General features: G+C 43.6%; 1 protein-coding gene across 1 annotated transcript in view; it reads right to left on the reverse strand.

Annotated features, from left to right (window-relative positions):
• LOC133816503 (uncharacterized) overlaps positions 1–23,354 on the reverse strand; it is a 54,174-nt gene extending 30,820 nt beyond the window's left edge. The window contains exons 1-2 of the mRNA XM_062248961.1: positions 23,125–23,354; positions 22,840–23,031 (exon numbers count right to left, since the gene is read on the reverse strand). Coding sequence (XP_062104945.1) covers positions 22,840–23,031; positions 23,125–23,354 — 422 coding nt within the window. The remainder of the gene's footprint in view (positions 1–22,839; positions 23,032–23,124) is intronic.
• Positions 23,355–23,685: the final 331 nt, after the last annotated feature.

Here is a 23,685-nt window from a genome sequence, read left to right on the forward strand (position 1 = left end):
AATGATTATTACCTTGTCATCATAGTCTTATTATCGAGTCGTTGATTGCAGATTGACTTGGATAAGTATGCGTCCTAGAAAATCTACGCGACTAGCCGGCAGGTCTGGGACTAGAGTTGATGAACAGGGCTAGACCCCTCCGCCAGTCCCTGAGAATTAGCAGCAACTGATGGAAGATATGCAAGCTCGACTTCAGAGCCAAGATGAACAGATTCGAATTCTGCGGCAGCAGGCTCCGTCTGGGAGTGTTGCCCCTATTGTGCCACCTGCAGTGGTACCTGTAGTGTAGCTAGCTGAGGTTGGTAATAGCTGGGAATCGTTGTATGAACGGTTCAGGAAGCAGCAGCCCCCAATCTTTGAGGGAGGACCAGATCCACTGAAGGCTGAGCAGTGGATGACCATGATTACTACCATTCTTTATTTTATGAGGGTAGAGGGACATGACAGAGTGGCCTGTGCCACATATATGCTGAGAGAGGATGCCCGAATCTGGTGGGAGGTGGCATCACAGACCAGGGATGTTACCGCTTTGACTTGGGAAGGATTTAAGGATCTGTTTAGTCAGAAGTATTATAATGTTACCATCAGGGCAGCGAAGATAAATGAGTTTGTGGGGTTAGTTCAGGGTAGCATGACAGTTACCGAGTATGCCCTAAAGTTTGACAGAATTGCGAAATTCGCACCAAATCTTGTGCGTACTGATGCAGCTAGGTAGAAAAGATTCATTAGAGGGCTTAATGCTATGATTACCTGTGATGTGAGAATTACGACAGTTCCTGGAGGGACAACTTATGCCCAGGCTGTGGAGAAGGCTCTTACCGCTGAGGAAGCGGAGAATAAGATATGGAGGGAGAGTGCAGTGAGGAGGGAGGGCCGTAGGGCGGTGCCTCCATATTCTGGATCTAATAGGGGCGGAGGCCCCAATGATTTGAATAGGAAGACTCCTGATGCTTCAATCGCTCCTGGTCCTAATAGGAAGGCTGAGGTACTCAGGGAGGCCGTCAGGGACGCGGTGATACATGGAGGACTTATCCTGGGTGCATGAGGTGCAAGAGGCGTCATCCGGGCAAGTGTCGGGCTAAGGCCTACTATGTGTACGAGGTGGTGGGACACCTCAAGAAAGACTGCCCGATAGTGAAGAAGGGTGAAGGGGGAAAAGTGGATAGCTTGACTCCAGCTCGAGTATTCACTTTGATGCAGGCCGAGGCCGAGGCTAGTCCCTCGGTAGTGACGAGACAACTCTCTAGCGCTGGCACTTCTTTTACTTTTTTGATAGACTTTGGTGCTACGCATTCATTTGTATCTGATAAGGTGATTGGTAGATTGTGTGGACCTAGTGAGTATAGTACTTCAGGGTTTTGGACTATTTTTCCTACAGGAGAACTGGTAGTATCTAGAAGGTGGATTAGGGCACTGCCAGTGATAGTTGATGGAAGGGAGTTATCAGTAGACTTAATTGAGTTGAGTATGGAGGATTTTGATATGATTCTAGGTATGGATTGGTTGGTTAGATATGGAGCTACCATTGACTGCAGGAAGAAGATGGTGACTTTTGAGCCAGAGGGCGAGGATCTCTTTGTTTTTGTGGGAGCGGTGCATGGACCCCGCGTACCCAGGATTTCAGCGTTGAGAGCCAAAGACTTGTTACAGGGTGGATGTATAGGTTTCCCGGCTAGTGTGGTGGATACCACCAGAGTTTCACCAGTGGGACCGGAGGAGACCACATTATTTTGCGAGTTCTTAGATGTGTTTCCTGAGGACTTTCCAGGGTTGCCGCCGCATAGAGAGATTCAGTTTGTTATTGAGTTGGCGCCGTGGACAGAGCCAGTGTCGAGGGCACCATATAGGATGCCACCGGTGGAACTGAAAGAATTGAAGATACAACTGCAAGAGCTTCTGCATTTGGGGTTCATCAGGCCTAGTTACTCGCCATGGGGTGCTCCAGTTTTGTTTGTGAAGAAGAAGGACGGGACCTTGAGAATGTGCATAGACTACTGGGAATTGAACAAGTTGACCATCAAGAATAAGTATCCCCTACCAAGGATTGATGACTTGTTCGACCAGCTGCAGGGTAAGATGGTGTTCTCAAAGATTGATCTTCGATTTGGTTATCACCAGCTGAGGATCAAGGATGAGGACATACCTAAGACGGCCTTCCGAACGCGATATGGGCACTATGAGTTTCTGGTCATGTTGTTTGGTATGACCAACGCCCCAGCAGCCTTTATGGATCTAATGAATAGGGTGTTCAAGGATTTTTTGGATCAGTTTGTTATTGTCTTCATCGACGGCATCTTCATGTATTCCAGTTCAGAGACAGAGCACAAACTTCATCTTCGACAGGTTCTTCAGAGATTGAGGGAGCATCAGTTGTACGCTAAGTTTAAGAAATGTGAATTTTGGTTACTAGAAGTGACATTCCTTGGACATATCATGGGTGCAGATGGGATTAAGGTGGATCCATCTAAGGTGGAGGTAGTAAGGGATTGGCCGAGGCCAAGGAACGCATCGGAGAAGTTTTCTTGGTTTGGCGGGTTACTACAGACGGTTTGTAGAGGGCTTCTCAAAGATAGCAGCACCGATGACAGAATTAACACAGAAGACTCTGAAGTTTATATGGTCAGACAAGTGCGAAGACAGTTTTCAAGAGCTGAAGCGAAGGATTATTACAGCGCCAATGTTGAGTCTTCCGTCGGGGGAAGGGAAGTTTGTTGTGTACTGCGATGCATCGAGGTTAGGCTTAGGCTGTGTGCAGATGCAGAATGAGAAGGTTATAGCATATGCGTCACGACAGCTAAAGGAGTATGAGCAACGGTATCCTACCCATGACTTGGAGTTAGTGGCGGTGGTATTCGCATTGAAGATTTGGTGACATTATCTGTATGGGGAGAAGTGCGAGGTATACACTGACCACAAGAGTCTGAAGTATTTCTTTACACAAAAGGACCTGAACATGAGACATAGGCATTGGCTGGAGCTGGTAAAGGACTATGATTCTGACATTCTTTACCATCCGGGGAAAGCCAATGCGGTGGCAGATGCATTGAGCTGAAGAGGTCCAGGTCAATTATATAGTTCTATTCAGATTTCAAGGAAGTTAGTTGATGAAATGGTCAAAGTGGGGATAGAGTTGGTGGTAGGCCGGTTGGCCAATATTACTCTGCAGTCGACCCTGCTAGAGCGGATCAGAGAAGAACAATTAGCAGATGCTCAGTTACAGAGGATTAGGGAGGATGTCTTAGCGGGAGTAGATGAGGATTATTCTGTTTCTGAGGTTGGGTTACTTCGGTATCAGGGATGAATTTGTGTTCCAGCTGATGAGGGGATCAGACGAGAGATACTAGATGAGTCTCATATGACGCCGTACTCGCTTCATCCGGGTACCACAAAGATGTACCAAGATCTACGGACGTTGTATTGGTGGCCCGGGATGAAGAAGGATGTGGTGGAGTAGGTTGCTAGATGCTTAACCTGTCAGCAATTAAAAGCTGAGCATCAGCGACCAGCAGGGATGCTTCAGCCTTTGGGTATTCCTGAGTGGAAATGGGAGGATATTACTATGGATTTTGTGTGAGGTTTACCCAGGACAGTGGGGCTTCATGACTCGGTGTGGGTGATAGTGGACAGGTACACCAAGTCAGCCCATTTTCTTCCAGTGAAGTCAACATACACCGTGGATTAGTATGCAGAGTTGTATGTGAGGGAGATTGTTCGTCTCCATGGGGTTCCTAAGTCTATAGTGTCAGACTGGGATCCTATCTTCACTTCCAAGTTTTGGGGTGGTCTGTAGAAGGCTTTGGGGACTCAGTTGAAGTTCAGTACAGCCTTTCATCCTCAGACTGACGGACAGTCTAAGAGGACGATTCAGGTGTTGGAGGATATGCTCAGAGCGTGTGTGATCGACTTTGAGGGTTCATGGAGTAAGTATCTTCCGTTGATTAAATTTTCGTATAACAATAGTTATCAGTCAACGATTGGAGTGGCTCCCTATGAGATGTTGTATGGGAGGAAGTGTAGATGACCCATTCATTGGGACGAGATGGGTGAGAGGAGATACTTGGGGCCAGATATGGTTCAGAGAACAAGTGAAGCTATAGAAAAGATTCGAGCTAGGATGCTTGCTTCTCAGAGCAGACAGAAAAGCTATGTTGATCCTAAGTGTAGGGACGTGGAGTTCCAAGTTGGGGACCACGTGTTTCTTCGAGTTTCACCATTGTGAGGGGTAAGGAGGTTTGGAAAGAAGGGAAAATTAAGCCCTAGATTAATTGGACCTTTTGAGATCCTGGAAAGGATTGGTGAGGTGGCTTACAGATTAGCCTTGCCACCATCGTTGTCTGGAGTTCATGACGTATTCCATGTCTCTATGCTCTGGAAGTACGTCTCATATGTGACTCATGTGTTGAGATATGAGGATTTGGAGTTACAGACAGATTTGTCTTATGAAGAGCAACCGGTTCAAATCTTGGATCGAAAAGATAAAGTATTGCGGAATAAGACGATTCCTCTTGTTAAAGTGTTGTGGAGGAATAGTAAGATTGAGGAGGCGACCTGGGATCTTGAGACAGTGATGCGGGATCAGTATCCCGAGTTATTCAGGTAAATTTCAAGGACAAAATTCTCATTAGGAGGGGATAGTTGTAACGACCCAAATTCGCTAATAAGGCTTAAGGGCCTCGATTAGTGTGCTAGGAGGGCATAACTGGAATATATATGTGATTTAATGATTTAAAGCATGTTATATGACTATTTGAGTGCTTGAGATGCATGACTATGTGCATTAGTATGCATGTAGGCCCTGAATAGGTTAGAAGGGCATAATCGTAATTATGGCCCGTCGAGGGCATAAATGTTAATAACTGTGATAAATTGATAAGACCACATTATTATGTGGATATATTTATAATCGGTGATTCAAGACGATCCTTGTGAGCGAGTTAGCAGAAAAGTCACGGTGGGGATTTATACCAGGCTTGGGGCAAGCCAGGGGGTATTTTTGGGAATGTAGGTAATATATTGGCAATAATTTGTTATTGAAGAATATTATTGGAAATTAGTTAGGTATCGGGAATTAAGCAAATAATATTAGAGACTATCGAGGAATTAGTGGGAATTGGGTAAAATGACCAAAATGCCCCTAAGGGGATTAAAGGATTTATAATTAAGTGGGAGGGCATTATGGTCATTTAGCTTATAAGAGATAGGTTCAATTGAGGCTTTACGCTCAATGGAGTTTGTAGAATACAATAGAAGTCTGAAAAGAAAGAAAAGAAGGAAAAAAGAAGGAAATAAAAGAAAGAGAAAGAAGGGTAGGAAGGCAAGGTCGGTTTAGGCTTTCTCCACCATTTTCTTGAGGTATTTTGGAGCAGAAACCCAGGGGAAACTAGGGTAAGCTTGAGGTAAGAGTTCTTGGTCTAACTTGAAAGGTTGGCAAGGGATTAGCAAAAACACATCAATATTTGAGGTAAGCCTTTAGAGTTTTCAGTTTATGGTTTGGTTAGTTTAAAATATGGTGTCTAAGCTGAGTCATGGGAACTTTAGGGGAATTCAAGACAAGGAATTGGGGAAGAACAAGCTAAGGAGGTCAAGAAGTTAACTTGAAATCGAATTTCCATCAAAGGTATAAATTCTGAACTTTAAACTTTGAAGTTTTGACTGTGTTTTGCTGAATTCTTAAGTCTAGGAGTGACTATGGTGAATTTTGGGATTAGAGGTGCATGTGGTTAGATTTTATGTGGTTATGATGCTTGGGATGAGTTAGACATGTTAGTGAGCTTGATTTTGAGTTTGGTGAAGGTTTGGAGAAGTTTTGGTTAAGTTTGGCTCGGGGAAATCGCAGGAAGGGAAAATGTGGTGTTTGCAGTCTGTGACTAGCGCTATAGCGCTAGCCTTTGGGCGCTGTAGCACTAGGCCAAGCATGCTGAGGGAATTTTGGTTCTACTTGTAGCGTTGTAGCGCCCTCCAATGAGCGCTGTAGCGCTGCCCTGTGTTCAAAAAGGGATTTTAGGGTTATTTTCATGGGATTTTGGCAATGGGTTCGGGGTTCGATTCCATCACCCTGTTTGGTGGAATTAGGACTTCCTGAGGGCTCGGGATCGGTTCCGAGGCTAGGTTATGGTCTTGAGGGTTGGTGATGACTTTGGCCTATGATTGTGATTAGGTTCACGCTAGGGCTCGGGAAGGATCGTGCTTGAGGATCACAGTGAATAAAGCTAGCAAATCCAGAGGTAAGAAAAGTGCACCCGGTTATATGTTTGTGATGGGACTAAGAGCTCCCGATATCTATATAATTTCAATGATGGTATTATGCCATGGGACATGTGATAGCGGCCTAAGGGTGACATACATAATATTTTCGCATAGGGCACGGCTTGGGCACTGGTAGCCAAGGACAACTTTATATTCACTGAGCTCGGTTTAAGCGGGCCGGAGTCAGTGGGATAACGGAGGGTGCGACCTGAGGGCCTAACCCTAGTTATCATTTGTGAGTTGATGTATGATATGAGTTGATATTTTTAGTATGCTGAATACTTTATTATTCTGAATGTTTATAAGGTTGAGAATATGTTATGCAATATTAGATATTGGATTGTCTGTTGATTGCTTTTGCTCTGTTATTGTGTTTTCTTGCTGAGCCTTGGCTCACGGGTGCTACGTGGTGCAGGTAAAGGCAAAGGCAAGTTAGACCAGTCCTGAAATGGAGAGCTGTAGGGCTGAATGTACATAGCCAGCTGTTCAGTCGCCTTGGCCGAGGAGTGGATCAGGACAGGGATCGCTGAACTATCTACTTTGCGTTAGTATGGCTAAAATTGTATTTAAATCGTGAATCTTTTGTAAATGGTTTTACTGTTGATATTTTTTGGGATCCCGTGTAAACAGGAAATGATATTTAAGAAAAAATGTGACTTTTAAGACCAAAACATTTTAACCCTAGTTCCTTTATAGTTTCAGTAACACGTTTTTAATTAAATGACTTGATTAACAAGTCTAGCACTTTTATAAACACACAGTGTAACGGTCTTGGCTATCCAGGGCGTTACAGTCCCGGACCCTTCCGGCTTAAAGCATCAGCTACCACGTTGTCCTTTCCTGGATGGTACAAAATCTCATAGTCATAATCATTTACTAACTCCAGCCAACGCCTTTGTCTCATATTTAAATCTTTATGGGTGAAGAGGTAGTTAAGGTTCTTGTGGTCTGTATAAATCTCACACTTTTCTCCATAGAGATAATGCCTCCATATCATTAAAGCAAAGACCAGAGCCGCCAACTCTAAATCATGAGTGGGATATCTCTTTTCATACTCCTTCAACTGACGATAAGCATAAGCAATTACCTTATCTGATTGCATCAGCACACATCCCAAACCCTGATGAGAAGCATCGCAATAAATCACAAACTTCTCCTGATCTGTCGGAAGACTCAGAATCAGAGCTGTAATCAATCTTTGCTTCAGTTCCTGGAAGTTGTTCTCACATTTATCTGACCACACAAATTCTGGCTCTTGCATGTCAGCTCAGTCAACGCAGTAACAATCTTCTAGAACCCTTCCACGAAACGCCTACAATAACCTGCCAATCCAAGGAAACTTCTAACTTCAGAAGCATTCTTTGGCCTTGGCCAATCTCTGACCGCTTCGATCTTTGCTGGATCTACCTTAATCCCCTCCTTACTGATGATGTGTCCAAGAAAGGATACCTGAGACAACCAGAATTCACACTTCTTGAATTTCACAAACAGTCTGTGTTCCCTCAGTCTCTGTAGAACCAACCTCAAATGTTTCTCATGCTATGACTCAGTCTGAGAATATACCAAAATATCATCAATGAAGATGATCACAAACTGGTCCAGATAATCCTTGAACACTCTGTTCATCAGATCCATAAAAGCTGCAGGGGCATTAGTCAATCCAAATGACATAACTACGAACTCATAATTCCCATACCTGGTGCGAAAAGCAGTCTTCGGTATGTCTCCCTCCTTGACCCTCAACTGAAGATAACCAGAACGAAGGTCGATCTTTGAGAACACTTTCTTACCATGCAACTGATCAAACAGATCATCTATCCTTGGCAAAGGATACTTGTTCTTAATTGCCATCTTATTTAGTTCTCTGTAATCAATGCACATCCTTAAAGAACCATTCTCTTTTTCAAAAACAGAACTGGCGCACCCCAAGGTGAAAAACTAGGTCTGATAAAACCCAAATCTAACAGCTCTTGCAACTGTACTTTTAATTCTTTTAATTCAGCTGGGGCCATTCTGTAAGGCAGTCTGGACACTGGCTCCGTCCCTGGTGCTAGTTTTATCATGAACTCAATTTCTCTGTGCGACGGCAACCCTGGCAAATCTTCTGGAAACACATCCAGGAACTCACATACAAGTCCAGTCTCTTCCGGTCTCACTAGCATGACCTGAGTGGTATCAACCACACTGGCTAAGAATCCAATGCAACCTCTTTGCAATAGATCCCTAGCCCTCAACACAGAAATCATAGGAATGCGAGGTCCATGCATAACACCAACAAACACAAAAGTATCCTCTCCTTCAGGCTCAAAGGTGACCATCTTCCTTCTGCAATCAATGGTTACCCCATACTTTCCCAACCAATCCATACCCAATATCATGTCAAAGTCAGTCATAACCAATTCAATCAAATCCAATGAAAACTCTCTGCCCTCCACTGTCAATGGCAAAGATCTAACCCATCTCCTGGATACCACTAACTCTCCAGTGGGTAACAAAGTACCAAACTCCACAGCATAAAAATCACAGGGTCTACACAGTCTATCAATAACACTACTAGCAACAAAAGAGTGTGTAGCACCAGAATCAATCAAAACATTATAAGGGGTTCCAGTATGAAGAAGCTGACCTGTAACAACTGAGGGAGAAGCCTCAGCTTCTGCTTAAGTCAACGCGAACACTTGAGCTAGGGCCTAGTTGTCCACCTTTCTGGGTTCTTCTTTTCTTGCCTTAGGGCAATCCTTTTTAAGATAACCCACTGCTCCACATGAGAAGCAGGCCTTTGCCCTAGACTCTCCCAAGTGATGTCTCTTGCATCTTGGGCACTCAAGGTAGGACTTCCAGGCTTCACTGCCACCTAGATGACCCATAGAAGTACCACGAGGTCGCCTATCAGGACTTGGAACTGGGAAGGTGTCAGGAACCTTCCTCTTCTGATCACTGGGGCCAACACCCCTACCTGAACCCACAAATGGAGGACCTATCCTCCTAAAATCCTTTCTGGTTGCACTGTCATGCCAGAACTTATTCTCTGCACTCTCAGCTGTGAGTGCCTTCTCAACCACCTGTGCATAGGTAGTAACCCCAGCCACTGTGGTGATACGTACGTCACGGGCTAATCTGGGCTGTAGCCTTTAAAGAAATCTCTCTCTTCTGGTCCCATTAGTGGGCACCGGCTCCATGGAAAATTTCGCCAAACGATCGAACTTCAAGGCATACTCACTGAGTGACAAACTTCCCTGAAGTAGCCTAATGAACTCATCAGCTTTTGTCTCCCTAATGGCATCATTGTAGTATTTCTCATTAAACAGAGTCTGAAACTCTTCCCAACTCAGGGCATTAACATTCTTGGTCTGGGTAATCACTTCCCACCAAATTCGGGCATCCTCTCGAAACATATAGGTGGCACAGGCCACCCTCTCATTACTAGTTACCCTTATGAAATCTACGATAGTGGTAATCATACTCATCCACTGCTCTACCTTGGCAGGATCTGCACTGCCCTAAAAACTGGAGGTTGTTGCTTCCTGAACCTTTCGTAGAGAGGTTCCCATTTATTTTCAACCTCAGGCAACTGCCCAGCTGCTGGCACCGACACAGGAGGTGCCTCTGATGCACTGGGCACTGCAGGCGCTTATTGCTGTCTCAGGAGACGAAGCTCCTCTCCCTGTTTCAATACTGTTGCTTGCAAATCATTAAACAACTGCTGCTAGTTTGCAGGAGCCAGCTGTGGAATTTGTGACAGGTCATTCTCTTGACCCTGACTGTTATTATTCTGGCCTAGATCACTCTGGCCAACTGAAGTATCTGTCTGCCCTGGATTCATTCTTATCTATTACCTTGCTGAAATAATGATCAATACGGCCAGTCAGGTAGTAATAACAAAACCTCTTGCCGCCTTACGATCCAAGAATAAACAAACAATTATCACATTCCATAGTCATTCAATTATGCAGGCAATTCACAACCAATCATACTTATAAGTATGTTCCAGCAATCTCAGTACTAATTAGCACACATTTGTTGAGGATATAGTATTTCAGGGCACAGGTTTAACATAGTGTCTCATCCATACAGGTAAAGCATATATAATATATTTAAGCAGTTATGCATATAACTACATAAATAGTTACCAAACCATGAGTCAAGCTTGACATTAGTGATGTGTGTACATGCTTATCCAGTTTACAAGAACCCTAACCTTGGCATGCTCTGATACCAAGTTGTAACGCCCTGGTTACTCTAGAACAGTTACGGTGAACCAGAAATTTGACTCGCTACCCGAGTCCTTTGGTTAAAAATGTGCTTCTAAGTGTTATTTAAAGGGTAAGGTGGAAAACCAATCAAAAGGAAAAGATATATTTTATTAAATACATAAAACTATTCGTGGGCCCATCAAAAACATTTATAAGTTATTTACAATTCAAAATGGTCATTGCTGTTTCAAATTTACAACCCGCCGACCTAAGCGGCAAAAATAGGGTAAACCCCTAGTTCCTCTGAGAACTCTTTGACCGTGGTGGTCAAGCGGCCGCATATGTACACATCACCACCTAAGCTCTCCACTCAAGGTTGGGTGAGCTTTTCTTTCCCTTTACCAGCACCACATAGCACCCATGAGCCAAGGCCCAGCAAGAAAACACAATAAAGCATGATATTATATCATCAATGATCATAATAATCATTCAGGACTATCAGTCCAAAAAAATAGGTGACAGTCGCAAAACTCACTAAGTTGGGTCTAGCTCCCTTTAGCCTTGTGACGATAGGGTCACCGAGGCTTAATAGATAAGTGAACTTTTATTAGTTCGAATAGGATAGGGGCATGGTGACTAGTCACCAACATAACCTTCCTCATGACCATAGAGTCATGACCCTGGAACATCGTTCCCTAGCCATGTGACAAGCAGTCACCGGGGCCTTAGGCCCTGACTCTAGTAACTAGTCTTAGACTAGACAAGCGCTTATAAGTTCATCGACCTTACGGTCGGTCCAGCGTTAATGCCTTAGTGCCATTCAACGCTGATATCGATTAGATCTAATCTTCATTCGGCCCTGCGTTCAGGACGCTTATGCGGTTTCGGACCCTTAGGTCAGTGTCCCTGACTAGTCAGTACATATATAGGTAAACAACATTCGCTAGCATTTAATAGGAAATCCATGTCCACATTTATAAATCAACATGCCTCAATAACAAACATGCATGTCATACATACACAGGGTGCAATTTTCTTACCTCAGGTTCGAGCGAGAAATAATATAAGAACGACCCTTGAGAACGATCAACCTTTAGATTCCTTAGTGGTTACCTAATCATAACCAAATATAATCCATTAATAAAGTAAATCAATAAATGGTTCACAATCTAAAACCACACTCCCGGGATCAATCCCGCACTCTCGGGAATCTAAATATACTCAAACGGGGCAAAGGAACCAAACCCTGAGCCTTAAAGGTCATTCCGAGCCCTAAAATAGGCTTGCTGGAAAATGGACCAGCGCTGCAGGCTTATTAAATGGAACTGAGGCGCTATTTCCAAGTCAAAGAGGCCCAACTCTCTGCCCTGCCTAGCGCTGATGCGCCTGGAATGGCGCTGCTGCGCCAACTTCAGACATGCAAAACCTCAGTTTTCCCTCCTTGCGATTCCCCTTGAAACCAACCTTCCAAACCAATCCAAAACCTTACCAAAACACCCAATTCAACCCCTAAACCTCATCTACATCACCCCCTCACCAAAACCCAATCAATCTTACACAAAAACTCCATTTGATTCCAACTATCCACATCAAAATTCTATAGGCTAAAAACTAAAAGAAAAATAGAGTAATACTTGGAATTCATGGACAATTTCTTACCTCCCGCTGGTTTTGAATCCTCCTTAGTAGATGAACTAAGTCTATAACCTCCAAGCTTTGATTTCCTAGCTTGATACTTCAATTTGGGACCAAAAACTTCAAAGGGAGATAGAGGGAAGAGTATGTACGGGAAGAAGAAGCCTTGATCAGTTTTTGTTCTATATGTTTCTACAGCCAACTTAAACCATGTATATCCTAAGCCAAATGACCCTAATGCTCCTAGGTCATTTAAAGCTTATAAAGTCTCCCCAAGGGTAAAATCGTCATCTTTCACCTATTTCGTTAATCATAATTAACGCTCTCCAATTCTCGCTATTCTCGATATTCTCAAATACCAACAATTCATATCTCGTTACCCTTTTCTTCCCGGCAACGCTATAATCATTAAAACATCCCGAGACTCACCCCGAGCCTCGAACTTACTCCCGTTATGACTAAACCGCTACTTAATATTCAAAGATTGTCTCATGCCGAATAGCTCGAACAAATTCACATTATAATGTGGCCTCAGCAAAATATCACCGACATGCATACAAATATACAATTACGCCCTCAACGGGCCAAATTACCAAAATACCCCTATCATGAAATGTGGACCCACATGCATGCATTTAACATCATATTATAATATAATTCACATATACATGCATATTATCAATTAATGGCATAATTAAACAAGTATGGCCCTCCTAGCCTACTATTCCCGCCATTAAAACACATCGGAGAATTCGGGGCATTACATTGCTGCTGCTTCCTTAGGCAAGAAGAAAGACAGCAAGAGGACTCGAGGGGAGAGCAGTAAAACTGCCTCAAAGAAGGCCCAAACTGAGGGACCTTCAGCCACTATCCCTTTGAGGGAAAACATGCCACCTCCATCTCCACTCGAGCAGTCGGCCTCAACACCTCCAACTGACTAGCATTCCACTCCTCCAACTCTTATCGATCAGCACCCCACTCCTCAGGACCCTACCAACCGGACACACCGCACTCAGCCTGAAGGCTCCCTATCCAGCTCCGTGGTCAGCTCAGCCAGGGAGAGAATATACAAGCTCTCCAAACACAAACGCAGTCAAGAGGCCATCGACGACACCATCTCCATGGAGACTGACCAACTACTCAATCGAGGGCTAAATGAGATAGTTAGCGTAAGTTGCTTTCTGTTACTGAATAATTTGTTTTTGATTTTCTTCCATCGCCTTACTCTTTTCATCTGGTTGTAGGGATTGCTGACCATGACTGCTGGCTGGCGCCGTGCGGGTGCGATGGTGTCCCAGACTAGAAACTTTGACACTAGTCTCGCTGAGGCCATGAAAGCGCTCGAAGAGAAAAATGCTGACTTGCTCGAGAAGAACAAGGAGCTGACCAAGCAGAACGCTAAACTGCTCAAGAAAACCACGGAGCTGACCAAGCTAAATGAGGAACTGCTGGAGCAAAAAGCCACATTGATCGAGGAGCTGTTGGAGAGTCGGGACGCCTTGAAGAAATCCAAAGAAGATAAAGAAAAATTAAGGGAAAGTGCCAAACTCAACTACCAACAATCCAAACAGCTTGAGAATGATCTGATTGCGAGCAGGCATAAGACGGAGGAGCTGGAAAAGCGCGTGAAGGAGCTTGCGGAAACTGAAGCCAAAAACAAAGAGAAGTACAAGGAAGCCATTCATCTTTGCTTCTACGAGTTTTGGAAGCACAACCGGAAGGCCAACTTCAGCTACCTGTCAGAGCGCTTGAGACAAACTCTAATGTCCCAGTGCACCATTTGCCTGGAGGAAGAAGAGAGGGCTAGAGTTCCTGCCTCCCCAGAGATTTCCGTGGCAACGAGGATAGATGGCGCACACAATGAAGCTGGCGCTGCTGTTGACCAGGACGTTCCTCAAGACCCTCCAGTCTCGTAGTCTTTTTCCATTTTTCTTTTAATCTTTTGACTACACGACCTATGGGTCGTGATGTAAAGACACTAAATTTTCTAGTTATAAAATTGTATTGTTGCATGGGCAGCTTTTACTTTTAATCAAACAATTACATCCGAGCAGTACCTGCTTGCAGTGTAAAAGGTTTCCATAAGATATTATAATATTTGCATTTTATTATAACATCTGTTTGCATGACCAAACTTAGCATAGTACATTGGTTTGATTTAACAAACTACAAAATTTTTTAAAAATACTCTAAGTACCCTAGCATGCTTTCACTTATTTTGCTCATGTGTTTACATACCTTTTGATATGGTTTGCTTACTAGATGCCTTATATGCCCCCCAAGTGATTGAGGAGCTTTAGGTCCTTAGTCACTTGCCTTGACCAAAACCTGTTCGAACATTACTGCTTGGAGCAAAGGAATTAAAACGATAATACAGTAAAACAACACACGTAATGAGCAAATACTTCTAATAAATACAATGATTGGCAAGAATGACTGGCTGCGCACAGTCCCTTATATTTCTCATATTAAAACGAAAAAACGTGTATGTACGAGTGATCAATAAGATCTTACAATTATAAGCGATTAGTCAGATAAAATGACCAACCCTTTTTCATAACTTGTAAAAAGTAAAATTAATACAAGCCAATTCTTTAAAAATAATTGTTCATTGATGGTACTTGCGCAGGTGTTCTCCATTCCAATAGGAAGGAACAAGATCTCCATTTGAGCGAGCAAGTTTATAGGTGCCTGAATGGAGGACTTCTTCAATCTAGTATGGTCCTTCCCAGTTAGGTCCGAGTACTACAGCAGACTGGTCGCGGGTGTTTAAGAAAACTCTTCGCAGTACTAGATCTCTGACATTGAACTTCCTTTCATGCACTGTAGAATTGAAATAACGAGTGACTTTTTGCTGGTAAGCAGCTACTCGGAGTTGGGCTTGCTCATGCTTCTCATCGATCAAGTCCAGCGATTCCATCAATAGTTGGCTGTTAGAACCTTGATCGTACAATATTCTTCGATGTGATGACAGATTTAACTCAACAGGAAACATAGCCTCATACCCATAAGCCAGTGAAAATGGAGTATGGCCTGTTGATGCTCGGTGGGAATTCAGTACAACCAAAGGACTTCTAGCAATTGCTCCGACCATGCCCCTTAGCTTCTTCTAGTCTTTTCTTCAGAGTATCCTTTAGCGTTTTATTGATTGCTTCGACTTTTCCATTTTCTTGGGGATGAGCGACTGAAGAAAAGCTCTTGATAATCCCATGTCATTCGCAAAAATCCGTCAATAAATAACTATCGAACTGCATGCCGTTATCTGAGATGATTTTCCTTGGCAATCCATAGCGACATACGATGTTTTTGACCACAAAATCCATCACCTTTTTGGTAGTTATGGTTGCGAGTGGCTCGGATTCAGCCCATTTAGTGAAGTAATCGATGACAACCACATCATACTTGGTGCCGCCCTTTCTTGTGGGTAGAGATCCGATTAAATCTATACCCCAAACTGCAAATGGCCACAGACTTTGCATCTGTTTTAGCTCATTAGGGGCTGCTCATGGGATTTTGGAGAACCTCTGGCACTTGTCGCACCTCGGCACGAATTCCATCGAGTCTTCATTCATTGTTGGCCAGAAATACCCTTGCCTCAAGATCTTTTCTGATAAGCTTTGCCCCCCAGCGTGGTTCCCACAAAAGCCTTCATGTACCTCTTTCATCAATTCCTTGGCTTCTCTTTCGAAACACATCTGAGGAGTGGCATTGAGTATCCCCTTCGGTACAAGATTCCATCGTCCAGGATATACCTAGCAGCCTACCGCTGAAGGGTCCTGGCTTTGTTTATGTCCGTTGGTAACACGCCTTGTGTCAAATAAACTATTTATTGTGCCATCCATGTATCCGCCACCTGGATCACCAAAGTGGTCTCCTCTGCTTGGATGCTTGGCATAGATAGTCGTTCAACTGGCACTATGTTCATAGTATCAGCATCCTTCGCACTTGCTAACTTGGCCAAAGCATCAGCATTTGAATTCTGGTCGCGAGGTACTTGCTGAAGGGTATACTTGTCAAACTGCGCCAATAGATCCTTTGTTTTGTTTAAGTAAGCAACCATCTTTAAACCCTGGGCCTGGTATTCTCCAATGACTTGATTTACCACCAGCTGAGAGTCATTGTAAATGTGAAGTACCTTTATATTCATGTCCCTGGCCAATCGTAACCCAGTGAGCAACGCTTCATACTCAGCCTCGTTGTTAGAAGCAGTGAAGTCAAACCTGATTGCGCAGTGAAATCGATGCTCCTCAGGCGTAATCAGAATCACACCTGCCCCTACGTGATGCTCATTAGAGGCGCTGTTTGTAAATAACTTCCATGAGGGAGCTTGGTTTTGAGACTCAGGCTCTTCGAGCTGCTCGTTATCTGGAAGTCCATTGAACTCTGCAATGAAATCAGCCAGGGCTTGCCCTTTTATCGCTGCTCGCAGCAAGTAAGAGATATTGAACTGCCCAAGTTCGACTGCCCATTTCAATAATCTGCCCGCGGCCTCTGGCTTTTGTAGAACTTTCCATAGAGGCTGGTCGGTCAAAACCGTGATTGGGTGAGCTTGAAAGTAAGGCTGTAGCTTCCTAGAAGCCAAAATTAAGCAATAGGGTAACTTTTCAATAGGTGGGAACCGCAACTCCGCTCCAATTAGCCTTTTACTTACATAATAAACAGCCTTCTGTACGCCTTCTTCTTCTCTTACTAAGACAACACTAGCAGCGTATTCTTTCATTGCCAAGTAGACATACAAAGTTTCCTTATCGATCGGCTTTGATAGAATGGGTGGTTGCGCCATGTGAGTCTTCAATGTTTGGAAATCCTGCTCGCACTCCTCCGTCCATTCAAAAATATTGTTGCCTCTAAGTAGATTAAAAAATGGGACGCACTTGTCCGTAGATTTGGAAATAAATCTACTCAGAGCAGCAATTCTCCCGGTCAAACTTTGAACATCCTTGATCTTTGTTACAGATTTCATATCGACCAGGGCTTTGATCTTCTCGAGATTGGCTTCGATTCCTCTCGAGTTTACTATAAATCCCAAGAACTTCACTGATCCTACCCCGAAGGAGCATTTGAGGGGATTCAACTTCATCTGATATTTGTTCAAGACGTTGAAGCATTCTTGCAAATTCTCTATATGCCCTTCTGTCTTCTTCGACTTAACCAGCATGTTGTCGACATAGACCTCCATGTTTGTGCCGATTAGCCCCCTAGACATGTGGTAGACCAGCCGCTGGTAAGTCGCACCAGCATTTTTCAGACCGAAGGGCATTACTTTGTAACATTAAAGTCCTGTGTTAGTCCGAAAGCTAGTGTGATCCTCATCAGGAGGATGCATACTAATCTGATTATACCAATAGTATGCATCCATGAAAGAGAGAATATCGTGCAATGCAGTGGCATCGACCAGCTAGTCAATCCTGGGGAGTGGGAAACAATGCTTAGGGCAGGCTTTATTGAGGTCTGTGAAATCCATGCATGTTCGCCATTTGCCATTCGGCTTTGGAACTAACACGGTATTAGAGACCCACGATGGATAAAATGCTACCCTGATGAATCCATTCTCCTTGAGCTTCTCGACTTCTTCTTTTAAGGCCTTTGATCTATCTTTGTCGAGCAGCCTCCTTTTTTGTTGTACTGGTGGAAATTTTTTGTCTATATTAAGGACATGGCTAATGAATGCAGGGTCTATTCCAACCATGTCTTTATGCGACCAGGGAAATACCTCTTGATTTTTCTTCAAAAATTCCACCAGAGCTTGTTTTGTTGTTGTCTCTAAGTTTTTACCGACTTTCACAACCCTGGTTGGATTTTTTTCATCGAGTTAGACCTCTTCAAATTCCTCGATGGGTCCTTTCTCTTCCTCAAAATCCCCAAAGCAAGGATCCAAGTCTTTATCCTCACTTTGGGCAATGCCCTATTTGGTGACATTAACACCTGATTGGGCTTGTACATCAACAGCCATTTGTAACTCTTTTCCGGGAACTTCCCTCAACACACCTTTCTTCGCTTTAGTTATCGAGGCGTTGTAGCATTCCCTTGCTTCCCGCTGATTTCCCAAAAAGCATCCTACCCCTGGGTCTGTTGGGAATTTAATGGAAAGGTGCCATATTGAAGTGACGGCTCATAGGTTGACCAGAATTGGCCTCCCAATTACAGCATTATATGTCGAAGGACAATCAACTACTATGAAAGTAGGGAGTAATGTCCTGTTAGCAGGAGCAGTACCTACTGTAACTGGAAGCCTAATCGACCTAGTTGGGGCGAGCCCTTCACCGGAAAAATCATAGATGGTTTGGTTGCATGGCCCCAGGTCCTTGATGGACAGCTTCATTCTCTCCAGTGAAGACTTGTATAGGATGTTGACCGAACTTCTTGTGTCAAAAATCCCCCTCTTCACCATCATGTTGGAAATTTTCATGTCCACGACTAGCGGATCGGAGTGTGGGAACCGTACGTGCTGGGCATCATCTTCAGAGAAGGTTATCAATTCCTCCTCTGCTCAAGCCTTATTTGATGCTCGATCCTCCACACTCATCATCTTGATGTCCTGGTCGTGGCGTAGGGTTTGAGCCTATCGTTCCCCACTATCCCCTGCAAGGTGTGGGCTGCTGCAGATTATGAGTAAAATGCCTGCCACAGGAGCTAGCTGTAAAGGTGGTGAGCGTTGGCGTGCAGGCACCTGCTCATTGCCACCTTGAGCCTCTCGCTGAGACCTTCTTGCGGCTCGCACATACCTTCTTAGATGTCCCTGCCTAATCAGGAACTCAATTTTGTCTTTCAACTGATTGCATTTGTTAGTGTCGTGCCCGTAGTCGTTGTGAAAACAATAGAATTTCGTCGTATCTCTCTTAGAGATATCCTTCCTTATAGGTGCGGGTCATTTATTAGGCACGTTAGAGCTGGTCGCCTGGTAGACTTCTGCTCGACTTTCGACAAGTGTCGTGTAGTTGGTGAATCTCAGCTCATATCGATTTCCCTTGGGGCATTTATTCTCAGAAGCTGAGGGTTCATTACTTGCCTGTTTTCCACCATTCCTACCATTTCCATTCCTGTTGCCTTTGTCATTGCCATTGGGTTTCTCCAACCCGTTGGCGGCCTTGGCGGGCTCTTCCTTTGGCCCCTTGTCCTTCGTTGGCAATTTCCCCTCATTGATAATCGCGTCCTCGAGCTTGATATATCGATAAGCCTGATCCAAAAACTCCTGGGTACTTCTTACCCCATTCTTTCCTAGGCTACTCCAAAGGGGTGAATAGCGCCTAACCCCAGCAGTTAGGGCCATCATCTTGCCTTCATCACCCACTATCTTCGCTCCAGCTGATACTCGCATGAACTGCTGGGCATGCTCCTTTAAGGGCTCTCCCTCCTTCTGGCATATCTCGACCAGCTGGTTGGCCTCTGTGGGGTGTACGCGACCCGCATAGAGTTGTCCGTAAAATTCCTTCACGAACATCTCTCAAGATACTATACTAGCAGGAGGGAACTTAAAGAACCACTCCTGAGCGGTGTCAGATAGTGTCACGGGGAAGATCCTGCAGCGGGCATCTTCTGAAACTTTTCATATATCCATTTGTATCTCAAATTTGTTAACGTGAGATACTGGGTCTCCGTACCCATCAATGTTTGGCACTGTCAGCATCTTGAATTTACTGGGGGTTTCAGCCGCAGCAATCCTTTGTACAAAGGGAGTGCCTCTCCTCCTATTATACTCTCTGTGGGACGTTCATCCCCCGACCAGCTATTGTACTGCCTGGTTCAAGGAATCAATCTGAGCCTGAACCGCTTCTAGTACCGCAAGGGCGACCGGTCCCAGGGGAGTGTACTCATCGTGCCTCTCATGATAGTCATTGAGTATTTCCCTTAAATCATCATCCCTGCGTCTCTACTCGCTAACTCCTAGCCGATCAAAGATGTTTTGCTGCCTGGGTAGCCCCCAAGCATTATGGCTAGCTGGCCTATTTTCTCTAGGTGAAGGGCTTCTGCCTCCACCTCTTTCCTCATTCCTCCGACCAGCATTCCCTCTGCCAGAGTCAGCTTCATTATAATCATAGCCGTCTCTAAACTGGGGCCGACTACGACGTGACCGACTGTTCATGTTATTTCCTCCTCAGGGGGAGGCCTGCGCTGGTCGTTGAGTCCCCATGCATTGTTATGCCGTGGGGGGCCCCTGACCACAGAGCTTGACTCATTGTTCGTTCTCTTGGTAGAAGGATGCTGTCCCCTGCTCAGTGGATTTGGCTCTTCGTCCCCTGGGCATCTAGGGTTGTGGGGCAGCTGCCCGGCCCTATTCTACCTCTGGCACTGGGGATTGCCTCGACCAGCCTAAGATGGAGGCTACTGCTCAGGATCCCTAGCTAAGACATCATCTTGAGCCACAGGTGGCTGCTCTGGCCTTTGAGGGCTTCTTGACTAGAGCAGAGGACTAGGATTGGGAGCCCTCTAAGGAGGTGCACTCGGTGGCTGATCTATCTAAGAGGCCGGCGCAGCCGGACTTCGAGCCAATTGGATGGCTTCTTTGAGAGCGGCCATGGCATCCCTCTGCCACCGGTCCATGTCCGCCTGCCGCTCACTCAGCTCCTGGCGCTAACGTTCAATTTCTCTCTACTGCAGCACCATTGTCTCTGCAACAATCTCCTGATTAGCCCTCAATTAGCCAACTCGTCCTGCAACACCCCCAGTGTTGCCCTCAGTGTTGTCGAATCTAACTCCTCCTCTTCAAACTCTAAATGTGGTTCATTCTCAGCCACATTTGGGGGAGGAGGTTGGGATGATGCAGCGCCAGCGGTCTGTCCAGCTCTCTTGGATGTCTTTGCCATTAGATTTTCTTACAGTTTTTTTATCAATCTCTCAATGAAAGCATTAGAATGTTGACCCTCGATTTGGCCAACGACATGAAGTCAAAAATATGACAGGAAATGAGATGACAATTAAGAGTTTAATCTAATGGAAAAGAATAAACACAAACGATTTATAGTGGTTCGGCCCCAATGAATGGTAATGACCTACGTCCACTTAGTGCTATTATTAATATTGAGTCACAATGTCATGATCAAGGAACTAGGGTTCTTGAGTTTCACAAACCTTGGGAGAACTACAACAAGATGATAGATAATGGCACTATATGCTCTCTCTTTCAATATTCAGAAAAAAAAAACTTCAAAGATCAATAGTCCCCTCCTTGAGCTATTCATGCATATTTATAGGCTCAAGGGGGGTTACATGGGCCAATGGACCTTAACTATCCTTAATATCCGTGTATCAAGGCAATAAAGATGAAATAATCAACGTAATTATTACAAGATGTGTCTAGTAGAAGGAAATGAACCGAATAATGCGACCAACCTAGTCGTATCTAATAGTTAGGCTTGATGAAGCAATGTATAGCTGGTCGATAATCGAACAACACTGCCTTATTTCGACTCTGCCACATGTCATCCACGTGTGAGAAATCCTTGCCACGTCATAAGCGGCTGCTTTTGGGTAAACACATAATTTAAAAAGACTAAAAATAACGCCGTCCTCGAATCATTCACATAGTCCATCAAATCCCTTCATCCTTAATACACAAACCAAGCTGCCAAGAATCCTTCCACCACCATAACTCTTTTTCTGCGTACATAAAAATAAAGCAACGAGCCTAATGCCTAACAAGGAAAATCTACTAGCACATATATGATAAAGCATAAACATAAGACTATAAAACATGCATTATAATGGCCATCATACATATAACATAAACATATATCAAAACATAAAAGCATACAAAATCTATCCTATTTTCCTTACCCATACCCCGCATTTTTGTATTTCAATATTTACTTTGGAGTTTTTAATAAAGTTGTGAATATTTCTTATGTATGTTTTCTCAAAAATAGTAGCCATGTCTAGTAGTTTTAATGGTCCAATGTCTTAGAATTAGTTGGGTCATTACAAAAGCTAAGTCATTCCTAGAATACCCTTCAGAAAGTCTAAAAACTATACTACATAAAGCTCCAAAAAGGTACAAATTTATCTCTAAAAAGGTGCATTTGAATCCCCAAACCAGCTAGGTAGCGTAGTTAGATCCCAGAGACAATAAAAACAATCTCAAAACTTCAAAACCTAAATCTGACAAAAACTTTGAACAGTAATGTTTGGAAACTTATAGACCAATCTCCAGCCATATAAAGTTAGATCCTTGCCATCTATGAGATCTCCTAGCCCTTCAATTACGCATATTAATGATCTCCTCCAAAAACTTAGGCTTCAAGACTCAGATCAAGAACAAGAGAATTATTCTTGGTCTATCTTCTTTTCGTATATCGTTAATCCCAAATGTCTAAAACTTTGACATCTAAACCTATTCTTTAATTAATTATTTAATCTGATTCAAATTGTGTCAAAACCAAATTACACTACTATCACTAACCTCTAACTTTTCCTTAGTAATTACCTAAGCCCTTTATTGAAATTTCCATTCAAAACTAATAGTTTGAACTTCTCGTAATTACATTTTCTATCATAAAACCCATAATTCTACTTTGACCCCCATAAATCAACTTCTATCACACTTTGGCCCCTAAGACTTGAAGTAACAAATGTGTGGATTTCCTGACGGAAACATAAAATAAACATAAATCATAACTCATGCATATCATAGTTCATATAATTAAACACATAATATCATACAATTTACCATAATACCCTTACCCAAGCCAAACTACGAAAATACCCTTACAAGTAGAAGTAGATATTACAACTATCCCCTCCTAAAAGAAATTTCGTCCTTAAAATTTACCTGAACAACTGTGGGTATTGCTCCATCATATCAGTTTCCAACTCCCACGTTGCATCTTTTGCAGAGCCATTTTTCCAAAGGACCTTAACTAACCTGATCATCTTATTCCGTAATTCTTTTTCCTTCTTATCAAGAATCTTTATTGGTTTTTCTTCATATGATAGGTCTTGTTGCATATCCAATGCCTCATAACTAAGAATGTGAGATGGGTCTGAAACATACTTGTGTAACATGGATACATGAAAAACGTTGTGCACTCCTGACAATGATGGAATCATTGCTAACCTATAAGCCACTTCTACAATTCTCTCTAAAATCTCGAATGGTCCAACAAATCGAGGGCATAACTTTCCTTTCTTGCCGAATCTCTTAATTACTTTCATAGGCGAAATACGTAGAAATACATGATTTCCCACTTGGAACTCAACATACCTATGCTTAGGATCAGCATAGCTCTTCTGTCGATCTTGTAAGGCAATCATGCACGCTCTTATCATGGCAATAGCTTCATTCATTTCTCGTACTGATTCCAGGATTAATACTTACTTTCACCTTTCACATCCCAATGAATCAGCGACCTACATTTTCTTCTCTAGAGCATCTCGTATGGTGCTAATCCAATAGTCGAATGATAAGTATTATTATACGAGAACTATATCAATGGAAGGTACTTGCTCCAAGATCCACTGAAGTCCAATACACACGCTCTGAGCATGTCTTTCAGAATCTGTATCGTTCGTTCTGTCTGCCCATATGTCTAGGGGTGGAATGTTGTACTGAATTTCAACTTGGTACCCATCGCTTTCTTTAACACTTCCCATCTGTTGACGGTGAAATCTCGTCAAC

Source organism: Humulus lupulus, chromosome 1, assembly GCF_963169125.1.
Source record: "Humulus lupulus chromosome 1, drHumLupu1.1, whole genome shotgun sequence".
NCBI classification, from domain to species: Eukaryota; Viridiplantae; Streptophyta; class Magnoliopsida; order Rosales; family Cannabaceae; genus Humulus; species Humulus lupulus.